The sequence below is a fragment of the Eulemur rufifrons genome, chromosome 9 (assembly GCF_041146395.1).
Source record: "Eulemur rufifrons isolate Redbay chromosome 9, OSU_ERuf_1, whole genome shotgun sequence".
Classification (NCBI taxonomy): Eukaryota; Metazoa; Chordata; class Mammalia; order Primates; family Lemuridae; genus Eulemur; species Eulemur rufifrons.
The window spans coordinates 43190047-43216372 of NC_090991.1; the positions used below are offsets into that span (position 1 = coordinate 43190047).

The 26326-nt window shown below is 38.7% G+C and overlaps 1 protein-coding gene across 1 annotated transcript; it reads right to left on the reverse strand.

Moving 5' to 3' along the window:
• Window positions 1-3893: 3893 nt before the first annotated feature.
• Window positions 3894-25990, reverse strand: CCDC47 (coiled-coil domain containing 47). The gene is made up of 13 exons (XM_069481607.1): window positions 25786-25990; window positions 19809-20077; window positions 18942-19049; window positions 18282-18456; window positions 16629-16750; window positions 16322-16387; window positions 13302-13403; window positions 12977-13087; window positions 12012-12097; window positions 10247-10305; window positions 9846-9955; window positions 9445-9612; window positions 3894-5328 (listed from the first exon to the last, which is right to left on the reverse strand). The coding sequence occupies exons 2-13, from the start codon at window positions 20070-20072 to the stop codon at window positions 5248-5250; spliced, it is 1452 nt and encodes a 483-aa protein (XP_069337708.1). The 5' UTR covers window positions 20073-20077; window positions 25786-25990; the 3' UTR covers window positions 3894-5247.
• Window positions 25991-26326: the final 336 nt, after the last annotated feature.

The window sequence follows — 26326 nt, forward strand, 5'->3', positions numbered from 1 at the left end:
AGGACTAAAAAGTGCAAACCACCTCTGGCTACTGACTTGGCTACTCTGAGGATTTTTTTTTTTCTTGTGGTAGAACTTCAGTGGAAAAACCCATCTCGCACTTTTCTTTGAAGACATCTCAAACACCCCTCACTTTGGGCCCTTGGGCACCAGACGACAAACTATAAAAGAGGAAACCTATCTTTTCTCTGCCCCAGGTTGCTTGTCGGTAAAATGGGGAAAATAGCTTAACTGGTAAGAACCATTGATATCATTTTTTCCCCTTCTGGGTCTTTTTGCCCCCGAACCCTTCCTCAACTACAATTCAAAGACGGGCTGTTTGCGGAAGCCTGTGATAAGGTTTGCCCAAGCCAAGCTATGCAGGGCTTGAGAAATGAGGAAGCGGTCAAGTGATGGTGTAAGACTCGTTTTCTGAGACTAGGTGTTTCAGCGACTTACTCCACCCGCTGGGAGCAGGGGGTGCCCCAAAAGTGGATATATACCATCAAGTAATGAACATTCACTTTCGTAGCTCTGACCCTTGAAACATTTATACTGTCCTAACTTCCAAGACCGGAGAGAAGTTGAGCTACATCCAAGCTGATGGAAATATGCCACTGAAACTGTGTGTGGTCTTAGCCGTGCACCTGTACGTTCACGAGGGTCTCACTCAATTTTACATACACCACTTTGATCCTCTCTAGTACTGTAACATTCCAAAGCACTGCTCTCACATTCTCAAAATAAGATGCCACACTCAGGAGCAAACTTTGTAAATTCACAAAGCAAGATAGTAGCAGAAACAGAAGTAAAATTCCTGGCAGTGTTCTATTGAAAAGACCTTCACATGTGGTCTTTGGAATTGGGAGTATTAGCGAAGACTGCCTGAAAAGACTTCAAACTTCTGTACTAATACCTAGTAGACAAGGCGGGCGAGGTGGCTCACGCCTATAATCCTAACACTGGGTGGCCGAGGCTAGAGGATCGCTTGAGCTCAGGAGTTGGAGACTAGCCTGAGCAAGGGTGAGACCCATTTCTAATGAAAATAGAAAAATTAGCGGGGCGTGGAGGGCGCCTGTATTCCCAGCTACTCCAAAGGCAGGAGGGTCGCTTGAGCCCATGAATTTGAGGTTCCATGACGACCCCACTGTATTCTACCCTGGCGACAGAGCAGACTGTCTCAAAAAACAAAAACGAAACCTAGTAGCCCAGATGCTACATCATTTTCTGGATGGCAAAAGGGGGTAAGATATTTTTACCAACTTCATGACTAGCCACAAACGCTAATTAGAGAACTCCTTGGCCCAGATTCTGCTGTGACTGTTTTGAGGAGCGAATTTGTATTAGCTTTAGTTTTCCTTGTGAAAGGACCTCCCACACACTAATCCATGTAATTTAGAGGAAACGGTGCAATAAAAGGTCAATTTTTAGAGTTTACGTATGTCTTTTCGTTTGCTTTTCACTTGTTATGAGGCCTGGGATGCACAGTAAGCTCTGTAACGTTCTTCACTTACTTAGAAAGTTAGGACTCTCCAAGATTTCCAGCTTTCTGAAACTGGCTTGAAGCCTAGAGGAATGAAGATGGACTAAGTTCCTGGCTATTTCTGTTTAACTCTGAGTACCCAGTTTAAACTAAGTACTCGGGCCTCTTCATCATACCACATAAATTAACCGTGAAAAAGGTAAAACTAGTTGCCGATAATATTCAAGTGACAGATAACAGGGAAATTTATGATGTGTAGAACAGACTGAACAGGATTATCTGTAGAGCACTTTACATCTCAAAGTACTTTACACATATTATCTAATATGATCCTTGAGCAGCCATTTGAGAAAGGAGTGATAATGCCCATTTATGGATGAGGAAACAGACTTGTTAAAACACTAGGACAGCACCTGGGCTTCTGCCTCTAGTAAATGATGTAATAACCTAGGCAGAAATAATATCTGATTTTCAAATAACTCCCATGGAATTGAATGCTTTAATAAGGCCAGGGTGTCTTTTAAATAGTTAAACTATTTAGATAAAATGAATTAGGTAAATTTAAAGAAGATACTTATTTTTAAAAGATGGAGATAGCAACAAAGTATCCAATAAAAACCAATACCCATTTAAAAGTGGTATAGTAGTATAGACACAAGTTTCTCCCTTTCAGAAAAAATGTCAGTTTTCTTCTGAAATTGGTATTACTTCACAGTTCACAGAGCTGAGAAGATGGCATTAGATTTGTATAAAGATAAAAACATTACTTTCTTTCACATGGGATCAAATATTTTGCTGATCACCAAACCCCAGAAACTGAGAAAATACTTTTTATTATTCTGTTTTAACAGTCTGTAATAGAAGTCACTCCTATGGGTATAACTCTTCCTTTTATATCCTTTCACATTAAAAATGAGGCAGGAACAGTCAAGAAAGGTCACTTAGGAGGATAAAGTACAGTATTTTTACCCCTTCTCACCAAATCCAATAAATCTTAAAAAACATTTCAATAATCTTCACATTGCCAATTCCTATTAAATGAGTGAAATGAGGCTATCAGTGGTTTTTTGGGGTCTAAATCCCATCTAAAGAAAGGAGTTTCACATTTGGTCACTAACAGGGAAAAATTTCTTATTATTAACGAAACAGAATCATAAGCTACTCCCTTCTTCCTCAAAAGATACCCTATCAATTTTTGCAGTAAAGTTAGAGGACTCTGAAAGGATCTGCTGCTTGGTTTCCATCGGGAGAAAGAAAAGAAAGAGAGTAAAAGAAGGCCAGGTGCAGTGGCTTATGCCTGTAATCCTAGGAGCACTTTGGGAGGCCGAGGTAGGAGGATTGCTTGAGGCCAGGAGTTCGAGATTAGCCTGAGCAACAAGGCAAGACCCCGTCTCTCTACAAAAAGTATAAAAATTAGCAGGGCATGGTGGCACATGCCTGTAGTCCCAGCTACTCAAGAGAGGCTGAGGCACGAGTATTTTTTGAGCTCAGGAGTTTGAGGCTGCAGTAAGCTATGATAATGTCACTGCACTCTAGCCTGGGCAACAGAGTGGAACCCTGTATAAAAAAAAAAAAAGAAAAGAAAGCAAAAACGTGCCACTTGCAGAATGGTCCTAGATGATGCCTTACATTTGTAAAGTCCTTAATAGTTTACAAAACAATTTTACATATACAGTATTATCTCTTTGTGTTGAACTACCTGTGAAACAGGTAGGGCAAATAATTACCATCCCCACTTTATAGAAGTTAATGACTTACCCAATGTCATGGGATAAGTAATTGGTTTTGCTGGCACTAAAAGCCACGTCTTTGTCTTCTAGTGCAGTGCTTATTTCAGCATTGCTAAGTGACCAGATTGGAGGATTGGTTTTTCAGTGTCTAACAGTAAACAACATTCTCCTCTCTGTCCTCACATTCACGGGAGGGTTAATGGAGTGTTAGCTCAAGAGGGGGACTGCAGGGAGTAGCCCATTAATAACATATGGGGCTCTAAAACTACAAAACATTCTAAATGTGATTAAATAGTAACAACAAAGGGACTACTCAAGACCAACTCTTTAGAAGGCAAGTATTTCAATGCTGACTTTTATTGAAATGAAAGATCTTTCCTATAGGTTTATGCTCTTACAGGACAACTCCAGAAAGTCAAGGCAGCACTCTGAGATTTTGTCAATCAGTTTAATATGTGTCCATAGGTAGTTCATATGAATGCTTAAATTACAAAATTAGCTGCCGTGGTCCAAATGTATGGGACTTTAAGAAAGCTTTTATTACTCAAAAGATAACTAAGCATATCAATTTTGACTTCTAGAATGTATTTTAAAGGTCTGTAAAACAAGGCTAATTCTAGAATTACATAGCATTAAAGTAATTAAATTTTGTTATTTTAATAACTTAATTTCATGAACTGTTAAAAAACATTACATTGCATCTCTCGGTTTACACATTTCTGTATTAACCTAGAGAAAAACCCATGTGAAAAGTTTCCATGCAGTTACAAAGGCAGCAGCACATGCTGTTTTCACAGCAACTTATTGTTATTGCCTCAGAACAGACCTGCACATAAAGCATCAACAAAAAATACCCACCCACCCCACTCCCACTGAAAAACCCAACCTTTTCCCATCCCCAGCAAAAATTACCTGGTACAAGCAGTGACCTAAAAAATGCTTTCTTAGTAGGAAGCATTTATAAAATGCAGAGATCTGAACAAGCTAAATGCTTGTGCAGATAGATGGGCCTCTCTCCCAGAATTTTCCCCTCAAGAGGCAGAAAGAACTCTCAATAGTTTAGGAAAGCTCATTTTTAAAGTATACTTATGCATATTCATAGCTATTTCTTTAAAAGAACATACCCAGCCTCAACTATGGAAGAGATAGAAGCAGAGGGAGAAACAAAGGTACACAGCCACAGCACAGAGAATAGAGCTTCTCCATGCATCTACTGGGTTGCAGCAACCAAGAAGGAAAACATGTGTGACTTCACACAGACCAATGATCTGACTGTGATCTAATCTAGGTGAAGTATTAATTTTTCATGCATTTGTTACTCGAGAAAAATAAACATACAACCACTTAAAATAAAGCATTCACATTGTCATTAGCTTGTAGTATCAGGTAAGGAGAAACTGTGCTCTCGTACTACCTATCCCTAGAATTTTCCATGTATGTCAGTATCCTAATGCCTACAGATTTCCTATAATACTCTCATCAGCACCTCCCACCTACAAAACATACACTGCATTGTTTTGAGTCCCTGAAATTTCATTACTGCACATAGTGTTCTAAATTTTACTTTTTCACAAGTTTAATGCAGACACAGAAGAAAACACCAAGCAATGTTTATTGTGCAATTCCAATAGCTATTTGTGGAATCTTGGTTTAGAGTCAGTCCTCATAGCCATTTCAACTGCTTAAACAAAAAGCAACAATCTACCCATACATTTCATGATATTTCTTCAAACACTGAAGTACTAAAAGCACTGATGATTCATGTTATAATTTTAAAAATATGTTAAAACTACACAGATTTCGTATATTATTCCTTTTATAAAATAATCAAAATAATTTGATTATCTGGAAGAAAATTACTGAAACAGAGTCCTTTCAATCTATCTACAACCCCCATAAAACTCCAAACCAAAAGCAGGGTGGATGATGAAATAAGGATATCTCAGTTTGCTAGAAGTGTCTGAAATTTAAGGTGAGAAATGGACAGGTGTTTTTTTGTTTCCTGTGAATTCAGAGCTTACAGGTGCCATCAGAACTCAAATCTCTGGGATGACTTTACATAGCTTTCACTTTGATTTGTTTCATTTTCATTTGCTTCTTCTCCAACTTCTTTTGCTCACGCCTCAAAGCAGCTTCCTAGAGAAAGAGGGAAAGGGGCAGAGGGAGAGAGAGAACCCAAACTAAGCTCCAAGCATATGTTTAAAAAAATCAAAACTACAATATTGCCTATAATATTATTTACAAACTTAGGCTTGCACCATAAATGACATTCTAGAATACAGTTATAAAAATAATGGCTAATACCTATGTTGGTGAATGAAAATTAACTTGAAATGAAGTAGAGGTAACTAAAATCTCAATTTAGAAAGAAACTACTACAATTAACCAGGTTTTGCTATTCTGGTTTGATTTTTCTTATACCCAGGAAACACGAGCCCAATATGCATACCATTTATGATGGCAGATAAATATATACCTGCCAAGATATATTATGGCCTTAGAGGCTAAGTCAAAGTAAGACTTCACTGATGGCCATTACTGGTACATTTGATTAAAGCTTATTTCAGCTGCAATCTCAAACTTTATTTTTTTAGGAGACTGGGGTAGAAATGTCCTGAGGACTATACTGCTCAACGGGTACAGGATCAAGAAAATATGGATGAGAAAAAGCAGAAGCATGTAGCATACATAGTTGTTGATAGTATAACAAATTAGGTTTCAAAGGATGATTTGTAAATTCCTGGTTTGGGAACTATTGATTGTGTTATGTTCCTGCACTAGATAACAAAGAACTCTTCAACTATACAGCAGTATAAGCCTGAATGTTGACGCATCCTCAGCTGTGATACTGTGAAACTACCACCAATGTTAAGGGTAAGCTGCTTTTATGGGAAAATACATTCTGAGTGTGGATTTGCAAAGGCAGGAATGAACCCACCTCTGTGGCAATGCTGCCGCCTCCTGTGAGGGCCCAGTAGCAAGGAAGTAGCAACAGCAAAAATCTCAAGAGCTATACTATTCTGGGGCAGCTACATAAAGTAGGCAAGGTATTGTCCCAATGTCTTCTTCCCACTGTCCCAACCCCTATCTCCACTATATTCACTCCTTTCCCGGTATTAGCCATCCCTAATTCCCATATATACATGTGTAAAACTACTGATACACGACATACAGTATCATGGTTAAGAAATATATTTATGTTAAGGTCAATACATGTGAAAAATGTCCATTTGCAATAATTGAAAAAATGCAAAACAAATGAGATACCATTTCCCCCCACCAGAATCACAAATTAAAAAAAAAAAAGAGGATAACTACTAGTTTTTGAAAAGATATGAGTAAAGAGGAGCTCTCATACTGGTAAAAGTATAAATTGGTACAACTTCTTATTGGTAATATGTATTCAAAATATATTTTATATGTATACATACATATGCATGCATATACATACATGAGTATGTGTGTGTCTGTGTGTGTACCTTCTGAGACTGTTTTCAGAAAATTAAAAAGCACAAATTGGAAAGACATCACTTTCTTGAAAGATTGATATATTTTTAATATAAAAAACTTGCAGAACACTTGTTTTTAAGATAATGTACATTAAGAAACATTTACATCAAACACAGAGAACTATATAAAGTGTTAACACTGGTTATTTTTAGGGATGGGGGTTGTCTGAAGGATTGTTATATTATTTTTACATAGTAATTACATGACAATCAAGGTTTAATTTTAACTTCTGTGTATAATGTTGCTCTGTATTTTTCAAATTAAATATATAAAAACAAACAAGCTACTACACTGGCACTGGCAGGGAGGTCCAGATCATTCGTATGGATGAGTTATTCAAATCAGAAATTTACTATAATCTTCTCTTTCTTTTCTTTCCTTCATTTCTTATTCATTTTAGAGACAGTCTCGCTCTGTCACCCAGGCTGCAGCACAGTGGTGAAAGCAGAGCTCACTTCAACCTTGAACTCCTGGGCTCAAGTGATCCTCCTGCCTCAGACTCCTGAGTTGCTGGGACTACAGGCATGCACCACTGTGATAGGCTTATAGTGGTGGTTCTAAAAAAATTAATTCTTTATATCCACAAAAAGCTAAAAATCCAACTTAAGTTCCAGATGCCCCTTTTCCTTTAACCCATTGTAGTTTCAAACCCTAGAATTTCCTTTTCATAGAAAAATAAAAGGCATTAGGCTGGGCGCGGTGGCTCACGCCTGTAATCCTAGCACTCTGGGAGGCCGAGGTGGGTGGATCGTTTGAGCTCAGGAGTTCGAGACCAGCCTGAGCAAGAGCGAGACCCCATCTCTACTAAAAATAGAAAGAAATTATATAGACAGCTAAAAATATATATAGAAAAAATTAGCCGGGCATGGTGGCACATGCCTGTAGTCCCAGCTACTCAGGAGGCTGAGACAGGAGGATCCTTTGAGCTCAGAAGTTTGAGGTTGCTGTGAGCTAGGCTGACGCCACGGCACTCACTCTAGCCTGGGCAACAGAGTGAGACTCTGTCTCAAAAAAAAAAAAAATAAATAAATAAAAGGCATTACCTATTCCTGTGTAGATTCTTCACGTGTACATTAAAAGCCATTTTCATTTATCATGACGACTGCAAAAAGAGCTACACTTTCAGGGAAAATAGCCTATCACTAAACCAAATCAAACAAAAACTGAAGAGAAAGAGGGTAAGATGAGGACAGGTCTCTGGTATCCTAGACACTTTCCTGAATAGCATTAATGACACTACTGGCAAGTGCAGTGCCACACAGCAGCTCACATTTTCTTGGAAGCATGTCCCCTTTACTCCTAAGAATTTTCTTCAATCCTCTCAATATTATTTTAATTTTTTCTTTCTTTTTTTTTATTTGAGACAGAGTCTCGCTCTGTTGCCCGGGCTACAGTGCCGTGGCGTCAAGCTCACAGCAACCTCAAACTCCTGGGCTTAAGCAATCCTTCTGCCTCAGCCTCCCGAGTAGCAGGGACTATAGGCATGTGCCACCATGCCTGGCTAATTTTTTTCTAGATATATTTTTAGCTGTCCAGATCATTTCTTTCTATTTTTTTTAGTAGAGACGGGGTCTTGCTCTTGCTCTTGCTGAGGCTGGTCTCGAACTCCTGACCTCAAGTGATCCTCCTGCCTCTGCCTCCCAGAGTGCTAGGATTACAGGCATGAGCCACCGTGCCCGGCCCAATCCTCTCAATATTATTCCGATTAAAACTCACATCTTCTAGGACTTTTCTCTGTTTTGACCAGCATTTACAAAGTTTAAAATTATTTTAGAGCTGGATTATGGCATCTTTTTTTCACAAAAATATCAGAACATGCTGATCTTTGAAATATATACTACGCCTAAAAAGTTCTAAGTTTGAGGTTCTAGTTACATAGAAAAACAGAAAACAAGGCTTGGTGTGGTGACTCACACCTGTAGTCCCAGCTACTCAAGAGGCCGAGGCAGGAGGATCACTTGAAGCCGGAAATATGAGGTTACAGTAAGTTATGATCATGCCACTATACTCCCCACAAAAAACCAAAAAACAAAACAAAAACCCCAAAACAGAAAACAAAAATACAAAAGGGGCACTTGTGCTAGTTTCTATTAAAATCCTAATTTCTTTCTACTGCATGTTTGTTTGGCTTGAAAAATGACAGTGGAACTTTCAAAATGAAATTGTGCTAAGGGAATAGGATAAGTCAGATCATTTTCCAGGTTCATAGACTCAAACTACATGGTTTGGAGGAAGGAGTATTTATTCTTTATAATACGATCAACTGACACAATGTCCCAAATGCTGAGTAAATGCTAAACTTTTAGCTTGCATACATTCCTACATAGGATTACCTTAACAACTGATGACACAATATGACATAAATCTTAGTTTTACCTCAGAGATACAAAAAGTTTGGCTGGGTGTGGTGGCTTATGCCTGTAATCCTAGCACTCAGGGAGGCTGAGGCAGGAGGATCGCTTGAGGTCAGGAGTTCAAAATCAACCTGAGCAAGAGGGAGACCCTATCTCCACTAAAAATAGAAACATTAACCAGGCATTGTAGTGTGTACCTGTAGTCCCAGCTACTAGGGAGGATCGCTTGACACCAGGAGTTTGAGGTTGCAGTGAGCTACAGTGATGGATGATAATGCCACTGCACTCTACCCAGGGTGACAGAGCAAGACCCTGTCTCAAAAAAAAAAAAAAAAAAGAAGAAAGAAATAAAGAAAAGAAAAGTAAAGTAAAGTTAAGTTTGTCATACCTCCAGCCTACGCTGTTTCTCAGGATCTTCTTCATTCATGATTCGCTCCTTCTCTGCTCTTTTCTTCTCTTCCCGCCGAGACTGGGCAGCTTCCTGTCTTTGCACATGTGTCAGCTTCAAGAAGTTCTCTTCTACTCGAGCACGGTTCTTATCTGCTTTTTGTTTGCCCTTTTCCCAAGAAACAAAGTGTTTCATAAGAAATCCATTTCTATCCAACAGTAGCAAAATCCCATTTATTGTTCTTTCATAAAAGTACTCCCATTTGACACTTTCCAGTCAACTAGCAAAGATTCAATCATTGAAATCCCTGATAGCCCCTTCTCTCAGGGACTTCCCACCTGCCCCTTCCCCCGGAAAAAATAATAAAAGGTGCAAATTAAAATAAAAGCTTTGAGGCTTACTTCTCTGTTGAGTCGGAACTTTTTGACTTTATCAATAGAGTAAATCACCATGTTCATCAAGGGTAGCAAAGCCTCCATATCCTTTGGGTAAGTGTTACCTGAACCAGGCACTGGAAAAAAGCGCCATTTTTTCTATGAGTTAATGGCAGCATTAATATTAATATTCCAACCCTTTTTATGTTAATAGATTCCTTTCTCTAAGTTTCTTAAGCAGTTGAAATGCAGTAGAAAACAGACATTAAAATATATAAAAGGTTCTCTTCTTGAAGAAACCCAGAAATCAATAAGCAAGCATGGGGTTAGTTTTAACATAGTTTTATGGCTATCATTTAGGAAGGAACAATGCTGTCAAGATCATGTCATAGAAAACTAAGAACCCAGACAGAACCCAGAACGCTTACCATTAAATGTAAACAATAGTGTCCTCTTAGTGTCAGGTAGCTTCAAAGGCTGACCTTCCCTGTCATAAAACAAAAGGCTATTAAGAAGGAACACAAGAAAGATATTTTCCATGCATACAAGTCACCCAATCCACTTAGATGAACAGATACCTACAAATAATTAGCACAGTATTTGGTTTGGCATTCCCAAGTCAAATATAATCCTAGAGCATGAAGGTTTACAGGTCATCTTGTCCACTCATCTATCTGATGGATGCAGTCCCAAGTGATCTTTACCCTATACTTGAACACCTCCAGTGATGTTCCCTCCAAGCAGGGTACATTCCATCTCACCTAGGGAGCCAGAAATGAGCCTATTATTTAAATATGAGGCCCATATTTTAAGCAACATTTTTGCTTATTTTGATAGATTTTTATTTTTTATTTCCAACTCCTATGCTATCTTCCTATAATGAAGCATCTTATTTTTGAGTTAGGCCCAGAAAAAAATTTAGGGATAGCAGATATAATTAGTTCTGTCATTGAAGATTTCTTTGTAATTTTCGACTATAAATCCTTTGACCAGGCCGGGCGCGGTGGCTCACGCCTGTAATCCTAGCACTCTGGGAGGCCGAGGCGGGTGGATCGCTCAAGGTCAGGAGTTCGAGACCAGCCTGAGCAAGAGCGAGACCCTGTCTCTACTAAAAATAGAAAGAAATTATATGGACAACTAAAAATATATATATAGAAAAATTAGCCGGGCATAGTGGCGCATGCCTATAGTCCCAGCTACTCGGGAGGCTGAGGCAGGAGGATCGCTTGAGCCCAGGAGTTTGAGGTTGCTGTCAGCTAGGCTGACGCCACGGCACTCACTCTAGCCTGGGCAACAAAGTGAGACTCTGTCTCAAAAAAAAAAAAAAAAAAAAATCCTTTGACCAACTGCCTTCCCTTCCACAAACAAAAGGCTTGATGAATGCTACAATGGAAACTTTGTCCCCAGTGTCGTTATTGAGTTGAGCAAGGCAAGGATGATGCTGTACTACCTAAAGGCATAAGGACCTGAGTAATCTTAACATACAACTAAAATCCACATTGGCTTTTAACTGTGCTCAACTTCACAGCCTATGAGAAGCCTTTAGCTAAAAATTTGGGTCAGAACCAGTTCCACACCAAGGATAAAGGGAAATAAATATGCTCTCCTGATGCAAGCTGTGAATTCAAAGAACAAATCCAAGACCTAAATATGTACACTTGAACAATATTACTACAAATCCAGAAACTCTATGGGCATTGAGGGTGTCTGATAATATGCTAGGAAAGTACACAATCACCCAACTAACTATTCAGACAGGGAAGCCCGAAAAGGCCATAAAATACAAAATACCCAGATTTGCAATCAAACACCACAAATTAATATCATAAATTAAAAAAAAAAAGAACCTATGCTACAAAGGAAAAAGAAATTAGCAACTGTTTTTCTTAGCATCAGCCATTCATTTTGTAAGATTCTCAACCACCTCACTGAGTGAGTGGTGCAAACATGTAGGAAGGCTCTGCATGGGTGGTGCAAACATGCAAACTGGGGGAGGGTAGCTCATGTGTTTGTCTCTTATAGGTTTCCAATGACCTCTCATGATGCATGGACTCAAAGCAAAGGAACATTAGGAGGCCTGTCACCAACTTCCCTCACTCATTTGATAAGGGAAATTGCAGAAACACCTTAAGGTATTTTAACACAGAAAGCGAGTAAGGAAAATTAATTTTAACATTTTTATCTCATACGTACTCTTGCATAATTTTAGGGCCAGAGAACTGATCCGAAAAATGAACGGATTCAATCTTGTCAGCATAGTGTGTAAGAAAGTGAACCATCTGAAAAAAATACATATATTTTTAAAGTAGGGTTTGATGCATTTCCCTTTTTTCATAAAGATATTCACTCTTCAACCTTCCTTACTTTTGCACAATGTCATTAAGACCAGAGCTTTTTAAAAATTAGTCACACCAATGATTAAATTTCTCACTGAGCAGATGAAAATGTCTCAATGTTCTAAACAAAAATGAAAGCATAAAGATAAAACCTAAAATAATTTCAGGGGATTCTTTAAAAACTCATCACCTTGAACTTACATTTATAACTATGTCTGAGTTTTCCTATATTTTTATGATACTAAGATTTGTTACCATTACACAACCAATAGAAAGAAATGGCTCTCTCAGCTGGGCATGGTGGCATGTGTCCATAGTCCCAGCTACTGGGGAGGCTAAGGTGGGATGATTGCTCGAGCCCAGGAGTTCAACGCTACAGTCAGCTATGATCACATCTGTGAATAGCCACTGCAATCCAATTTGGGCACATAGCAAGACTCATCTCTTATTTAAAAAAGGGGTGGGGTGGGGGCTCTCTATATATCTCTCTTCTTCCACACTAACTGAAGCTCAAAAAAAAAAAAAAAGGACTAAATGACATGGTGAAAAGGATTAAAATCATATTCCCTTTTCAAAAAACCTGAAAGTCCTTAGCAAACCCAGGAACAATTTGCTCTTGATTTAGAGAGAACTTCTTGACTAATCAAACTATCCTTTTGACAAGTTAATCTACTGCTAAAAGAGGTATTTTAATATTTGTGTGGGAGAGGAATACATAACTAGCGCATTGCCATAAAATGAAGAACTTGTACAGTGAGACTTTTAGGGAGAGTGCCCGATAACTACAAGGTCTAGCAGATGTATGTCTTCTATTGCATTTACCTTTGTATCCATCATTCCCTCTGTGACTTCTCCCATCTCTGATAGGATGGCCAAGGAGTCTGGCAGTCCATACTTTGCTCCAGACTTAGGTTTATCACTACAAAACTCACTCTGGGGAAAGAAGTAATTGAAAGTAAGACATAACATTTTATTATGCACAAAGACGACTTCCCCCCCCTCAAAAGAATATGTACTGACCTATTTCAAAGGAGTGCTTCAAACACTCAAGTGATATAATTAATTATCCTATGCTACGAAGTTGAGCATCTATGTAATAAAGAGGCACAGCTTCTCCATATATTTCAGTTGGAACAACCTGACATACCAGATCCTGCATTTCTTTCTGCAGTCGCACCAAGGCTTTCCGTGTGCCAACAGCAAACACATAGGTATCCATGTCTTCATCATTCATGGTTACTTTTATTTGCTTTAAAAATCAACAACAAAACCCACTTGTTAGAGTCTGTGGTAGGCACATTTCTAAATGACCCCTAAGATTCCCATCCCCTGGTGTACATATCCTCCCTTTAAGTGAGTAGAATTTGTGAATATGATGGAATAGCACTCCCATAATTATGCTGCTATATGGCAGAAGGCCCCTACTCAAGGGACTTTGAATTAACCAAAAGGGACATTATCTTGGGTGTACCCAACCTAATCAAGCAAATTCTTAAAAGAGGATGGGCCCTACTTGAAGAAGAGAGTCAAAGTGTGAAAGGGCTCATGGGGGGAGATGGAGATGCTGGAAAGGACCCGAGGGTGGCCTTTAGGAGCTAAGAGTAGTTCTCAGTTGACAGCTTGCAAGAAGATAGGGACCTATAACCACAAGGAACTGAATTCTGCCAACAACCTGAATAACCTTGAGAAGAGAACCCCAAGCTCCAGAGAATTCTAGCCTTGCTGACACTTTGATTTCAGCTTAGTAAGACCCTGAACAGAGGCCCATGCTGGACTTCTGACCAACAAAAATTGAGAAAATAAATGAGTGTTGTTTTAAGCTGCTAAGTTTGGGTAATTTGTTATGTAGCAATAGAACATTAATGCACATTCATATAGGAGTACTCAAGTCCAAAAACCAGAAATCAACAAGAACCGTATCAGACAGTATGGAATAACAGAGGAAATATGTTTGGTTTTATTCTAGTTTTCTGACACAGAGCTCCTAAAACACTTAGAATTTCCTGAATGATATACGTATCTTTGGTTACTTAAAATAAGCCCCTTGAACAAGATTGAGAGCTTCCAAGTTGGTGAACACATCATCTTGCAGGAAGGGTGGCGTGCTCAGAAAAGGGCATGAAGCCCCATGCCACCCCCTACCCCCATACCTTGCCCTATGCCTCTCTTTCATTTGGCTATTCCTGAATTTTATCCTTTATAATAAACGAGTAAATGTAAATAAAGAGTTTTCCTGAGTTCTGTGAGCCATTCTAAGAAATTATTGGATGTAAAGGGAGGTTGTGGGATCCCCTGGTTTATAGTTGATTAGTGAGAAGTACAGGTGACTGTACAGGTAACCTGGGACTGGAGACTGCATTTGAAGTGGGGGCAGTCTTATGGGACTGAGCCCTTCAATGTGTGGGATGTGAAGCTAACTCCACTTACATAGTGTCAGAATTGAACTGAATTGTTGGACACCCAGTTGGCATCCAGAGAATCTGAGAAGTGGTTGTTGGTGCTGGAAAACATCCTAGGCAGGTAAATAGTGAGTACTCTGATGGGGCAGAAAGACAAAATTATAGCCTAAAAAGTCTGATATGATAAAACACGGCCCCCTATTTGTCTTATTAATTATATCTTAAAATGTTTGGGTCAAACGTTTTCAGTATGGGGAAGAACAGAAATGTTAATATAGGGAAAGAATTAGCCAGATGGCAGCTGTAAAAGAAAGGGTTTTCTGTTATTCCATCATCACACCTTAAACAGAATCCAGAAAAACAAGGCAAATAAAGAGCCACAAGGCAAATAGTCTGTTGAGGCTATTTTTCTTAGTGTGGGGTAGGGTAGGGAGAGCGGGGCAGGGATAGAGATAGAGATAGATACAAAAGATGGTTGGTCCAGAGGCAAAGAGAAGATTAAGTGTACTCTAGGAAAGAACTGAAAATGATTAAAACACTAAAGAATAATTTCTACAAAAAGATAGCTGGGGAGGCCGGGCATGGTGGCTCACACCTGTAATCCTAGCTCTCTGGGAAGCTGAGGCAGGAGGATCACTTGAGTTCAGGAGTTCAAAACCAGCCTGAGCAAGAGTGAGACCCTGTCTCTACTAGAAATAGAAAAATTAGCTAGGTGTTGTGACTCACACCTGTAGTCCCAGCTACTCAGAAGGCTGAGGCAAGAGGATCCCTTGAGCCCAGGAGTTTGAGGTTGCATTGCACCTGCACTCTACCTAGGGTGACAGAGCAAGACTCTGTCTCAAAAAAGGAAGAAGAAGAAAAAACAAAGATGGCTTGGGGATACAGCAAACTTTCCCCCTTTCCAGCTAATAAGATGATGTTTCGGGGAGAAAAGATGACAGAAATGTTAACTGATGGGGCTCTAAATTTTAATGGATTAAGCCATCATGACCATATTAGAAAAATTAAAGATACAGTTTTACAACTAAAAATGACACCTTTTAAATAATAACAATGATTTTAAATCCAATGACATTTCAAAGTCCCTAATTTATATCACTAACACAGTATTTATTAAACAAATACTACTTTATACTTTGACATATATATACATATATATATACATACATATATATATTTCTTGTTCTCTTAGTTTATATAAAAGAAACTGTCTTGTATACTTGTTTCTTGTAGTAGTGGGAGCCAATACAATTATTTACTGAAAGAATGGAGGGAGGAGGAATGTGGCATTTCTTACAAAGAGCACAATTTGCAGATCAACATGTTAATAAAGGAAAGAAAGTATACCAAACATATGGTCCCCAGATCATGATTTGAGTTCATTTAGCCAAAAATGTATTATTTGAAGCAAAAATTATTTGAAAAGAAATCCAGCTTTTTGCCAAAGATAAAAGCAAATACAAGGAGCACAGTTGGCTATGAAGGCAAACTATCTATGACAATTGCTTTTCCCTCTATTACCAAGGCTAATTCAGCTGATCTATGTGGGGATAGAGTATTATCTCCTTCGCTCAAAAAAAGCAGAACAAGGCCCCCTGACAGCTGCAGAGTGGAAGACGACAATCTGTCTAAACAGAAAAGGGTCAATTTTTTGGCAAGGGACACAAGTTGCCAGAAACACCAAACACAATCCAAGCAGAAATGGAATAAACTTTAAGAAGTAAAGAATTCAGTCTGTACACAGAAAGACAGTGGGAAGAATACATACCACTTGATCACTCACTGGCCTCATCATCCGGGCCAGGACATTCAGTAAGTCTTGTCTCTTGAGGAACTGAAAAATGAGAGAAGTGATTAACGCAACTGCAGCTTCTGCTTACTACAATAAAGAAAGGGCCTTGAAGAACCAAATACTTCATCAAATACACTCCATGACACATTTGCCAATTAGCAGAAATAATCTGTAGACTTCAAGACAAACATAAATGGATGAGACACTAAATTTGGAGAATTAGGAATCATGGCTGGGAAAAATTAAGGGAAGATACACATTGTACCAGAAGTTCCCCACTTACCCTTAGCTGGATAAGCATGCCCTCACAGCACACTCGACCAGAACACCACAGGTTATAGATGTGCTCATTCTCCTGGTTCAACTTTCCTGTGCTTGTGGCTTCTTTGTTAGTTCCATCATCTCCTAGGGATAAAACCACGTAATGTGATTAACTGAAAATGTGGAGGTCTAATACCCTCCTCTACCCCAATTCCCTAATGATCATAGATTTAGGGTAGAAATACTTTGCTATCTTACAGAACTCTCCTTTGGACAGGGATTAAAACAGATTGGCACTGTTCCTTTTACTTTTAAAACTCAATATTGTCTCCATAAAAAAAATTACGGACTCCAGCACATACTGTTAGTTTAACGATGATTATCTTAGAGTATAAATCTCTCAAGTAGATAGAAAATGGAACAAAATCAGTTTAAATATCTCTGCCAAAAGTTAAAAAAAAAAAAAAAAAAACCTCCTATGCCATGAATAAAAAATACCATTAATACAAACTATTCAGCACTTCCTGTGTTTTCTCACCAAGTTTTCTTCTCCAGCAGCTAAATGACTGAGTCTTATCAGTGGTATTGAGTTGTATTTTAAATACAGAAAAAACTCAAATTCCAATAATTTCTCTCTTTATTTAATTCATTAAATGTACAAAAAGAACTGTTCGACCTCACCAGGTAAAATAGATTGATACACCAAATGAAAACAAACAAGAAGTGGAAGGAGCCACAGGCTGCTTATTGTTTTCTGATTTCCTGGTCAAGAAGTACTCTGAAATACTATAGAGAATGGAGAGAGCATGGAGTTTTAAAACAGGTACATAGGTTTTAATATTTTGGTTGCTATTTATTTTTTTGTATTTTATTTTTAGAGATGGGGTTTCATGATGTTGCTTAGGCTAGTCTTGAACTCCTGAGCTCAAGCGTTCATCCTGCCTCAGTCTCCCCAGTAGCTGGGACTACCAGCGCTGCTCTCACAATTACTTAATAGCTTAGACAAGTTTTTAACATTTCTGCCCTGCAGGTCCCTCCTCAGGAAAATAGAAACAATACCTAACTGACAGTGTTGCTACAAAGAGTAAATAAGAAACAACGTGCGCAAAGTACCCAGCACAATATATAAACGTTTGTCTGTTGCAGAGCAGATAGATTACTATTAAAGAGAAATAAAGTGCTAAATGCCAGACAGAGGTGAATGTGAGGGGAGTACATCTCATTCCCCACACCATATAACTAAAAGGGTTTCTCTAAGTACTTCACTGTATACCTCATCAGTGGATCCAAAACTAAAGTGCCCAGAACTTGAGGGAATTTTGAGGGACTTCCAATTTTATGAATTGAAAGCAATTATTGAGCTACCTAAAATGTCAAAATTATTTGGTTTCAGCCAGAATTTTATCAATTTGTTTTGGTAATATTGATTATGTCATTGTAATCAGAAGCTGTTTGGCAATTATACTGTTGATTAATGAAAGACGAGAAAATTTTTACATAAATGCAATTTATTCAGTACACAAAACCTAACAAAAAACAGGATCCTTGGGGTAAAATAAAATGTGTCCTCTTCAGCATTCAATGAAAACAGTTACACATTTATATTGATGGGAATAAACCATCCTTACCAGATTGTTTTTAAGCAGGAAGCTGGATTTACATTGGCCTAACTTACCCACTAAGGTAAAGTTGCTCTCCAAAAGCTCTCTATGAGTGTTAAACCAGGCCTGAGCAAGGCGACTATTTTTATTCTTCCCAATGATGTAATTCATGATATAGGCAAGCAGACCAGTCACCATCAAAATTTCTAGATAATAACTTTCCCAACTGTTCTGGAGGTGTGCAGGAACCTAAAGAAGCAAAAGCATTCCATTTAATGTGGGCTGAAGCTGAAGGAGGGAGTCTAACTCATGGAATAAAGAATGAGAAACCCATAACTGTCACTGAACATGATTATTCTTTGAAAAATATGCCCATTTTGGTTTTCTAGGTCAGCTTTGTAAAAGATTCTTTAAGGAAATGTAAGGACAATCAAATGGGATGAAAAGCTAGAAAGCCCTTTGTATTACACTTGGTCCTGAGTCCCACCTCAAAATAAATCCAATGTACTGTATATCCCCTTACTTATTCATTTATAAGTAAACTAGGAGGGCTAGAATAAAAAACCAGGAGTTCCTTCCCTAGGTGTGGATTCTTATCAGAAGAATTGATGTCAAGCTCTTTCCCAGCTCCCACTATTACATCAATACCAGCTATATGTCACTAATTATATTTCTGGGATTAATAACAAGATATTTTGTTGGTTAGTGTGAAATTCAGAATTCTGTATACCTACATCAACAATTGTTATTGGGTCTTTATTTTTGCTAGAAGTAGTATCTGGTTTGTCTTCATAACCTTCAAATTCTTCATCATCATATGGCTCACTCTCGGTATCTCCCTCCTACAAAAATGAGGCACCATCTGTTTTCCTCTACAAATGTCACCAACAGTTGTGTCTCATTTTGTAGGCAACATTTATAGAGGAAAACAGAATGCGTAAGGAGCAAGAACAGAACACAGAGATATTACACTTTTAACAAAATGATCAAAGGGTACAAATTTTCAGGATGAGTAAGTTCTAGAAACCTAATGTACAACAAAAGAACTATAGTTAATAATGTACTGTATACTTGAAATTGCTAACAGGGTAGATCTTAAGTATTCTTACCACACACGCACACAAAGGTATCTATGTGAAGTGATGGCTATATTAATTAGCTTGACTGCGTTAAGAATTTCACAATGTATATGCATATCAAAACATCATGTTGTACACCTTAAATGTGCACAATTTTTATTTGTCAATTATACCACAAAAAAGCTGGGGGGAAAAAACCCCAAACACCAAAATGATGACTCCCCATGCTTTTGAACCCAAAGTTCTAAATAATATAATTCTCATCCTACACATTATTCTCCAGCCCCTCCCCCAGCCAGGGTTTCAATAGAAGAGAAAAATACAATCCATTCTATCAATATAAGAGGTAAGAATAGACCAGAAAACATTTAGAAAAGTTCTAATTACAGAACAAAAATTAAGATGCCAGACAGTAAAGGTCTCCCTAGATCTGGGTTTTACTCTTAATGTTTGGGAAAAGCACTAGTTAGAAATTTTTCCATCCTTCTGATTTCCCCAGAAATCAATAAAAAAGAACCTCACTTGGGTATCTGCATCTTCAAAATCTCCTTCTTGGTTTTCATCCTGTCCTTCCAACTCCACAGTGGTCTCGTCTTCATCATCTTCAGTGGTTATCACCCGTTGAGGAGATTCAGTAACAGAATCTTCTATGACATCCTCAAATTCAGCAAAGTCATTATCATCATACTCTACTATATCTTCCTCATCCTCAAAATCATCAAACTTGGCTTCAGAGACGCTCCCAAATACCAAAAGGACAACACAGAAAGCGTGGAAGGCTTTCATTGCACCTTTAAAAAAGAAAACAAACAAACAAAAAAAAACAAATGGAATGCCATTCTATATATACTCATCAGATTTTGTTAAATAGTTAATAAATCTATAAACCTTTCCTGCTTGTCTCTCATGCAATACTATTCGATTTAGATAGCATTAGATAAAGGAAAATGAAGCGAAGTCAAGAGGCTTGGGTTCTAGTCTAGATCCTGGCACTAGGTATCTATAAAATCTTGGACAAGTCATCAAGTCATTTAATTTCTTTAGGTTGGGTTCTCTAAACTTCTCTTCATATTTACACTGAGTATTCAAATAAGTGTTTTTTTGAGGGCCTATATAGGAACTGAGAAGGGGGTATAATGAAAGAATAAGATGTAACTATTTATGTTAGTTGTAGCAAGAATAATCCAGGAACAGAAAAGCCATTCCTCCTTACATCAACTTTGTGTATGCATGTGTGAACACCATTATCATGAGATCAAACACTTAAGACACCAAGTGCTAGCTGGACACTGTTCTAAAGGCCCTATAAAAAGCAACTTATTTAATCTTATAACAGCCCTCTAAGGAAAGCAGCAGTACTAACATTCCCATTTCAGATAAGAAAAATGAGGCACAGAGATGCTAATTATTAATAATACTACCAAGTGCAACAGAGCTGTGATTTGATCCCAGAGTTTTGCTTCCAAAATTCATGCTATGCACCACTTCTCAGGCTGCTTCTCAAATGCACATTGGTGGCTCTGATTTTATATTACTTACTTAAAAGTAGTAATTTTCTGCTAACAAATTGTTCCTAGTGTGTTATGATGGAATTCAATGTATCAGCATTTTATATATAGCTTTTTGAAAAAGACACCTGAGTATTCCAACAACTGAACAAGGTTTTGAACTGATAGATGAAACCATATATGTGACAAAAATATATACCAGATTATACAAAAACATGGAGGGCAATATAATCATTTTATCAAACAGGTAAGGCTTTACCAAAAAAGGGGAGAACATTAGAGCTGGCATTTGAAAAGTAGTTAGATTTCAACCATTAAAACCCTTAAGGCACATAAAGAAAAAGGTTTAGAAGGACATACATCTATATACAAATAGCAGTTATCTCAAGACCAGCCTTGTGTCGTCAGTTGTTTAACAGACATCTCTATTTTGATGCCCTACAACCTTTTCCTGTATCTGGTAAAACAGTAAATATTTTGTGCTTTATGGGGCACATACTGGTCTCTGTTGCATATTCTTCTTTTCTTTTAAATAACCCTTTAAAAATGTAAAAACCATTCTTTCACAGGCCACCTCTCAGGCGGTAGTCTGCTGACACCTGCCCTACAGGCAGCTCTAACTCAAACTCAGCAGGTATCTGAGTTTTCCTTTTTTTTTTTTTTTTTTTCTTGAGACAGAGTCTTGCTCTTCACCCAGGCTGGAGTATAGTGGCACAATCATAACTCACTGCAGGCTCAAACTCCTGGGTTCAAGCAACCCTTCTGCCTCAGCCTTCTGAGTAGCTGGGACTACAGCCAGCAACCACACTCACCTAATAAAAATTTTCTTTTGTAGAAGCAGAGGTCTCATTATGTTGCCCAGGCTGGTCTCAAACTCCTGGCCTCAAGTGATCTTCCCACTTTGGCCTCCCAAAGTGCTGGGAGTACAGGTGTGAGCCACTATGTTTGGCTTGAATTTCTCTATTTTTACACTATTACAGTGTCAGTCCAATTTTTCCAGTCTTACTTGTTGAAATGAATAAAATATCTACTTTCTCACTTTCTTTTCCCTTTGAAATCTTATTAGCCATCAAATCCTAGTGTTTTCTTCTTTGATTTCCAAAACCACTGTAATCCAAGTTACCACCACCTACCTGCTGAGGAACCACAGTAATTATCCTAAATGGTCTCCCTTGTCTCAACTCTCTCCCTACTTCTCTCCTTGCTAAAAACCATCATCTTTCTAAAACATGATTTTTATTTATTTTTATTTTTTATTTATTTTTTTTTTTAAAAGTCTGCCCATTATCTTTAATTAAATGCTTACCACACTGACACTATTCTGGTTGTTATTATACAACAGTGTATATGGGTGCCCATGTGTATACTCTTAAACTCTGCTTATCCATCCATTTACTCTTCGTCTAATTAAGTTTGAAGAAAAAAATCTGAACTCTTCCACTGCCCAAAGAGGATTTCTTTTTTTTTTTTTTTCAATTTAATAAAACACGATTTTTATTACATAAGGATTCAATAATCATCAAAGGCTAACCAATTATTATAAAAACTCCTTTGACTTTCACTTCTTTTGATAAATGATCCTACCATAAGTAATTAAATGTACCTTCACTAAGCATATCTCTATAGTAGATACCAAGATAAGCAAAGCATGATTCCTGAATAATCATAAATTTGCACAGGAATTCAGTTTCAAGGGTAATTTGCTAAAGTATTACTTACGGGAGAGTGAAAATTTTGAAAATATTTGGTTGCACTATGGGTGTATCCAAAAAAACAAGGTTACTTTCTGTCCATTAAAAATTGTTACAAATGAAGTTAGAACCTATGTTGTTTTCAAAGCAAATGCACATCTAAAAAATGATTTAGAAAGACATACATCTACGCATAAATAGTAGTTAGTTTGTATAGTAGGATTATGGACATTTTGTCTCTATTTTTCTTTATATTTTTCTACAAGATATTTTTGTAATTAAAAGAAAGTTTTTTATTTGTTTGTTTTTGTTTTGAGACAGGGTCTTCTTGCTGCCCCAGCTAGAGTGCAATGATGTCACAGCTCACTGCAACCTCAAAATCCTGGGCTCAAGTGATCTTCCTGCCTCAGCCTCCCTAAAGTAGCTGTAACTACAGGTGCACACCACCAAGCCCAGCTAAATTTTCCATTTTTTGTAGAGATGGGGTCTCACTGTGTTGTCCAGGCTGGATTCGAACTCCTGGCCTTAAGTGATCCTCTCACCTTGGCCTCTGTTGCAAGCTACCGCACTTGGCCAAAAGTAATAGTTGTAAAAAATAAAAGCATGGTTCCTCCTGCATTCGAGATGAGGCACTGCAGATTGAGGAACAGCTATGGCACAGAGGCCTGAAATAGCATATTTTAGGAGTTCAGTATGATAGAGCTGGGGTCCCCAACCCCTGGGCCAGTACCAGTCTGTGGCCTGTTAGGAACCAGGCTGTACAGCAGGAGGTGAGCAGCAGGCAAGGGAGTGAAGCTTCATCTGTATTTACAGCTGATCCCCATAACTCACATCACCTGCCTCCTGTCAGAATAGCATATTAGATTCTCATAGGAGTATGAACCCTACTGTAAACTGCATGCAAGGGATCTAGGTTGCATGCTCCTTATGCAAATCTTATGCCTGATGATCTGAGGTGGAACTGAGGCAGTGATGCTAGCCTCAGACCAAAAATTTCCAACATTCAGGAAATCATTATTGACAAGTGCAAGGAAGTGGTAGGGATGGAAGCCAGGTGCAGAGAGTTGAGTACTAATGGAAGTGAGTGTGGCAAAAGTAAATATGTACTACTTTTCAAGCTTGGGGATAATGAATGATCTAAATTGCATATTTATAGCACCACCAATTCTGAAAGGAATTAGTTTAATACAAAAGGATATGGATGCTCAAGAAATATTCTTAGAATTATATTTTCCCATCTGAGGTTATATTAAAAAAATAATTATTCTTAGAATTAAAGTTCATAAATTTTGAAAGGTACAAATAATTTTGAGAAATGCCATAAAGTAGATAGGCCAACAGTACAGTAGGCCCTCTGTATGGGTCGGTTCCACATTTGTGGATTCAACCAACCACAGACTGAAAATATTCAGGAAAAAAATAAATAAAACAATAAAACTAAAAAACCAATACAGTATAACAACTATTTACGTAGTGTTTACACTGCATTAGGTATTACAAGTAAACTAGAGATGACTTTTAAGTATATGGGCAGATGTGTGTAGGTTACATACAAATACCATGGCATTTTATATAAGTGACTTGAGTATCCATGGATTTGGGTCTCTGATGAGGGCGTCGTGGAACCAATCTCCCATGGATACAGAGAGACACCTTTCCACTCTTTGATCTTTGTGGTTAGCGCCAGAGGACATTTTGTGGGAAAGCATGCTGCCTTCTCAACACCAACCTCAAAGAGGTTTGTGATGTGTCTCCAACCATCCCTAGCTTCCTTTAATGGTCTTTTTTTTTTTTTAATTAATTAATGCTCCTAAACTCTAGAATGGACATTTTCAGCTTCCATTAGTTCTAAGGGTCATCAATCCTCCAAGTTATTACCTGTTAAACAAAGTTTCTCTTCTAATTTGTCTAGGCTTTCCCCCTAGTTCTCTTGTTGTGACATTTGGTCAAAAGTGGCAAAAAGAGGTAAAACTTTAGTGAAGTATGTGCTCTTTTCTCCTATTTCTCCTCATATTTGTTTTAAAAAGTCAGCTCTATCATTTACCAGCCATATGACCTTAGGCTAATTACTTAAAATTCCCTGTTCCCCACATGCAAAAAAGGAATACCATTTGATACTTGCCTCTAGGCTGTGGTGGGTATTACAGGAGATGCGTGCCATTTTAACACACTGCCTGGCACAGCGAAGGTGCTCAATATTAGTTCTTATTCCTTTCTTCTGCTGTGCCTTACAAATACCCTTTAAGAGTTAAAAAACTTCATTTTTAGTGTTTCCCTTTTCAGATCCCAGTCTTGAACTTTTTTTCAAATAGAAGTGACTAAAGGTTAACCCTTGTACAGTCAACTTGATTAATGGCCTGCTAAAATATCTGATCATTTCAATTAGAATTTCCATTTAGAATGTTCACACCATAAAAACATTTCCAAGATAACTCAGCACTGTAACAAAGCTCCTTCAAAGTTATTAAGTTTAAAATTATCCAAGCCATTTGTACCTTGGCCTTCCCTCTCAGAAGTCTCTGTTGCACCTGTCAACTCATTTCTCAAATGCTCAACTCCCTGCCAGGCCACCCAGTCTGAGACTCCTGAAGCAAGGAACACAAGACCAAGTCAAGGCAAAAGCATTAACAAATCTGGTTTGATTATTTTCTGCAAGCTCACCCAATAGTCTCTCAGCGACTCACTCTGAATTTAAAAACGAAAGAGGAGTAAGTGAGGCCATCATTCCTTGATGTCATTTTAGATTAGGCCATCCTGACAATGGCCAGAAAATGAGTCTTCTGGAAATCATGTAGATTTCATTCCCGTCTCCTTACATGTGATGGATAAAAACGTTTCAAGCTAGAAACCTTCATCAAAAATTGGCTACAGAAGTTGTTGCTTGTTAAACCACCCTTGTCTAGTTTTTCCCTACCATGGAGAATCAATTCATCCTAATGCCTACTTCCATTCTTCCTGCTGCACACTGTAAATTTCCTCTAACTTTGCCCTTCTGGTTGGCATTTCTTCACCCCCCGCCCCGACAACTCTGTGGGAAAGTTCCCGAAAACCATTAAAATCCCCGACCCCCTAGCAAACCAACAGAAAATGGGCCTTTGCGTGGATGGACAGTTAAAAATTTTTTTTCCTACAAAATAAAGTCGGGAGAAGTTAGAAGGCGCAGGGACCGATGCATGTCACTACAGGCTGGACTTAAGGGTTGGTTGAGAAACAGACCGGCATACAGGCCACGCAACTCAAGAGTCACCGCTCGGCCTGGCCCGGACCCACCGACTAACGCGTCATGGCCCCGCTACCTACCTGTAGCCGAGGCTAAAACTCGGCCCAGCGCTCCTGGGTCCGCCACCTCCACCCTGCCTGCCTCTCAGTCTGGTCGCCGCCTCTGTGGTCGCTGCGATTTCACCGCCCAGAAGCCTCTAAGACAGAGCCGGACCAGGTAGCTCAGTCACGCCGCGCCCCCTTCACCTAGCCTCCGCCGTCCGTTACGTAGAATGCGTGCGGCTCGTCTACGCCTGCGCGCGGCGTGGAGGGCGGGACACAGCCGCGGGGACAGCGCGAGACCTCCCTCTCCCACACCCAGCTGAGGCGAGGTGGGGCTGCTGGGAAAATTACATAATCCCCGCCCCAGGGCCGGAACTGTCCTCGCCTATCCTAGTCCTCCTCACTTGGGTTCAGTCAAGTTGGCGTCACACTGAACGGGTGCTCCGGAAGTTAAAGGTAGCCATGCTCTGTGGGACCACGTGGCTAGAGGCAAGCAGAGAAACGTTGCTCAAATCGTATTTGCAAGGGACCGGAGTTAAGGGGATTGACATTTTAATGTAAATGTGGTATTCGCCCTACT

What these genes read in the sequence shown, in the direction of transcription:
- CCDC47 (XM_069481607.1), bottom strand. Translation starts at nt 20,072, where the DNA reads ATGAAAGCCTTCCACGCTTTCTGTGTTGTCCTTTTGGTATTTGGGAGC. An exon ending in TTGAAGATGCAGATACCCAA is followed by an intron (nt 19,050 to 19,808) that starts GTGAGGTTCTTT and finishes TCATTTTTGTAG; the next exon opens with GAGGGAGATACCGAGAGTGA. An exon ending in ACCCAATAACAATTGTTGAT is followed by an intron (nt 18,457 to 18,941) that starts GTAGGTATACAG and finishes TTGCTTCTTTAG; the next exon opens with GTTCCTGCACACCTCCAGAA.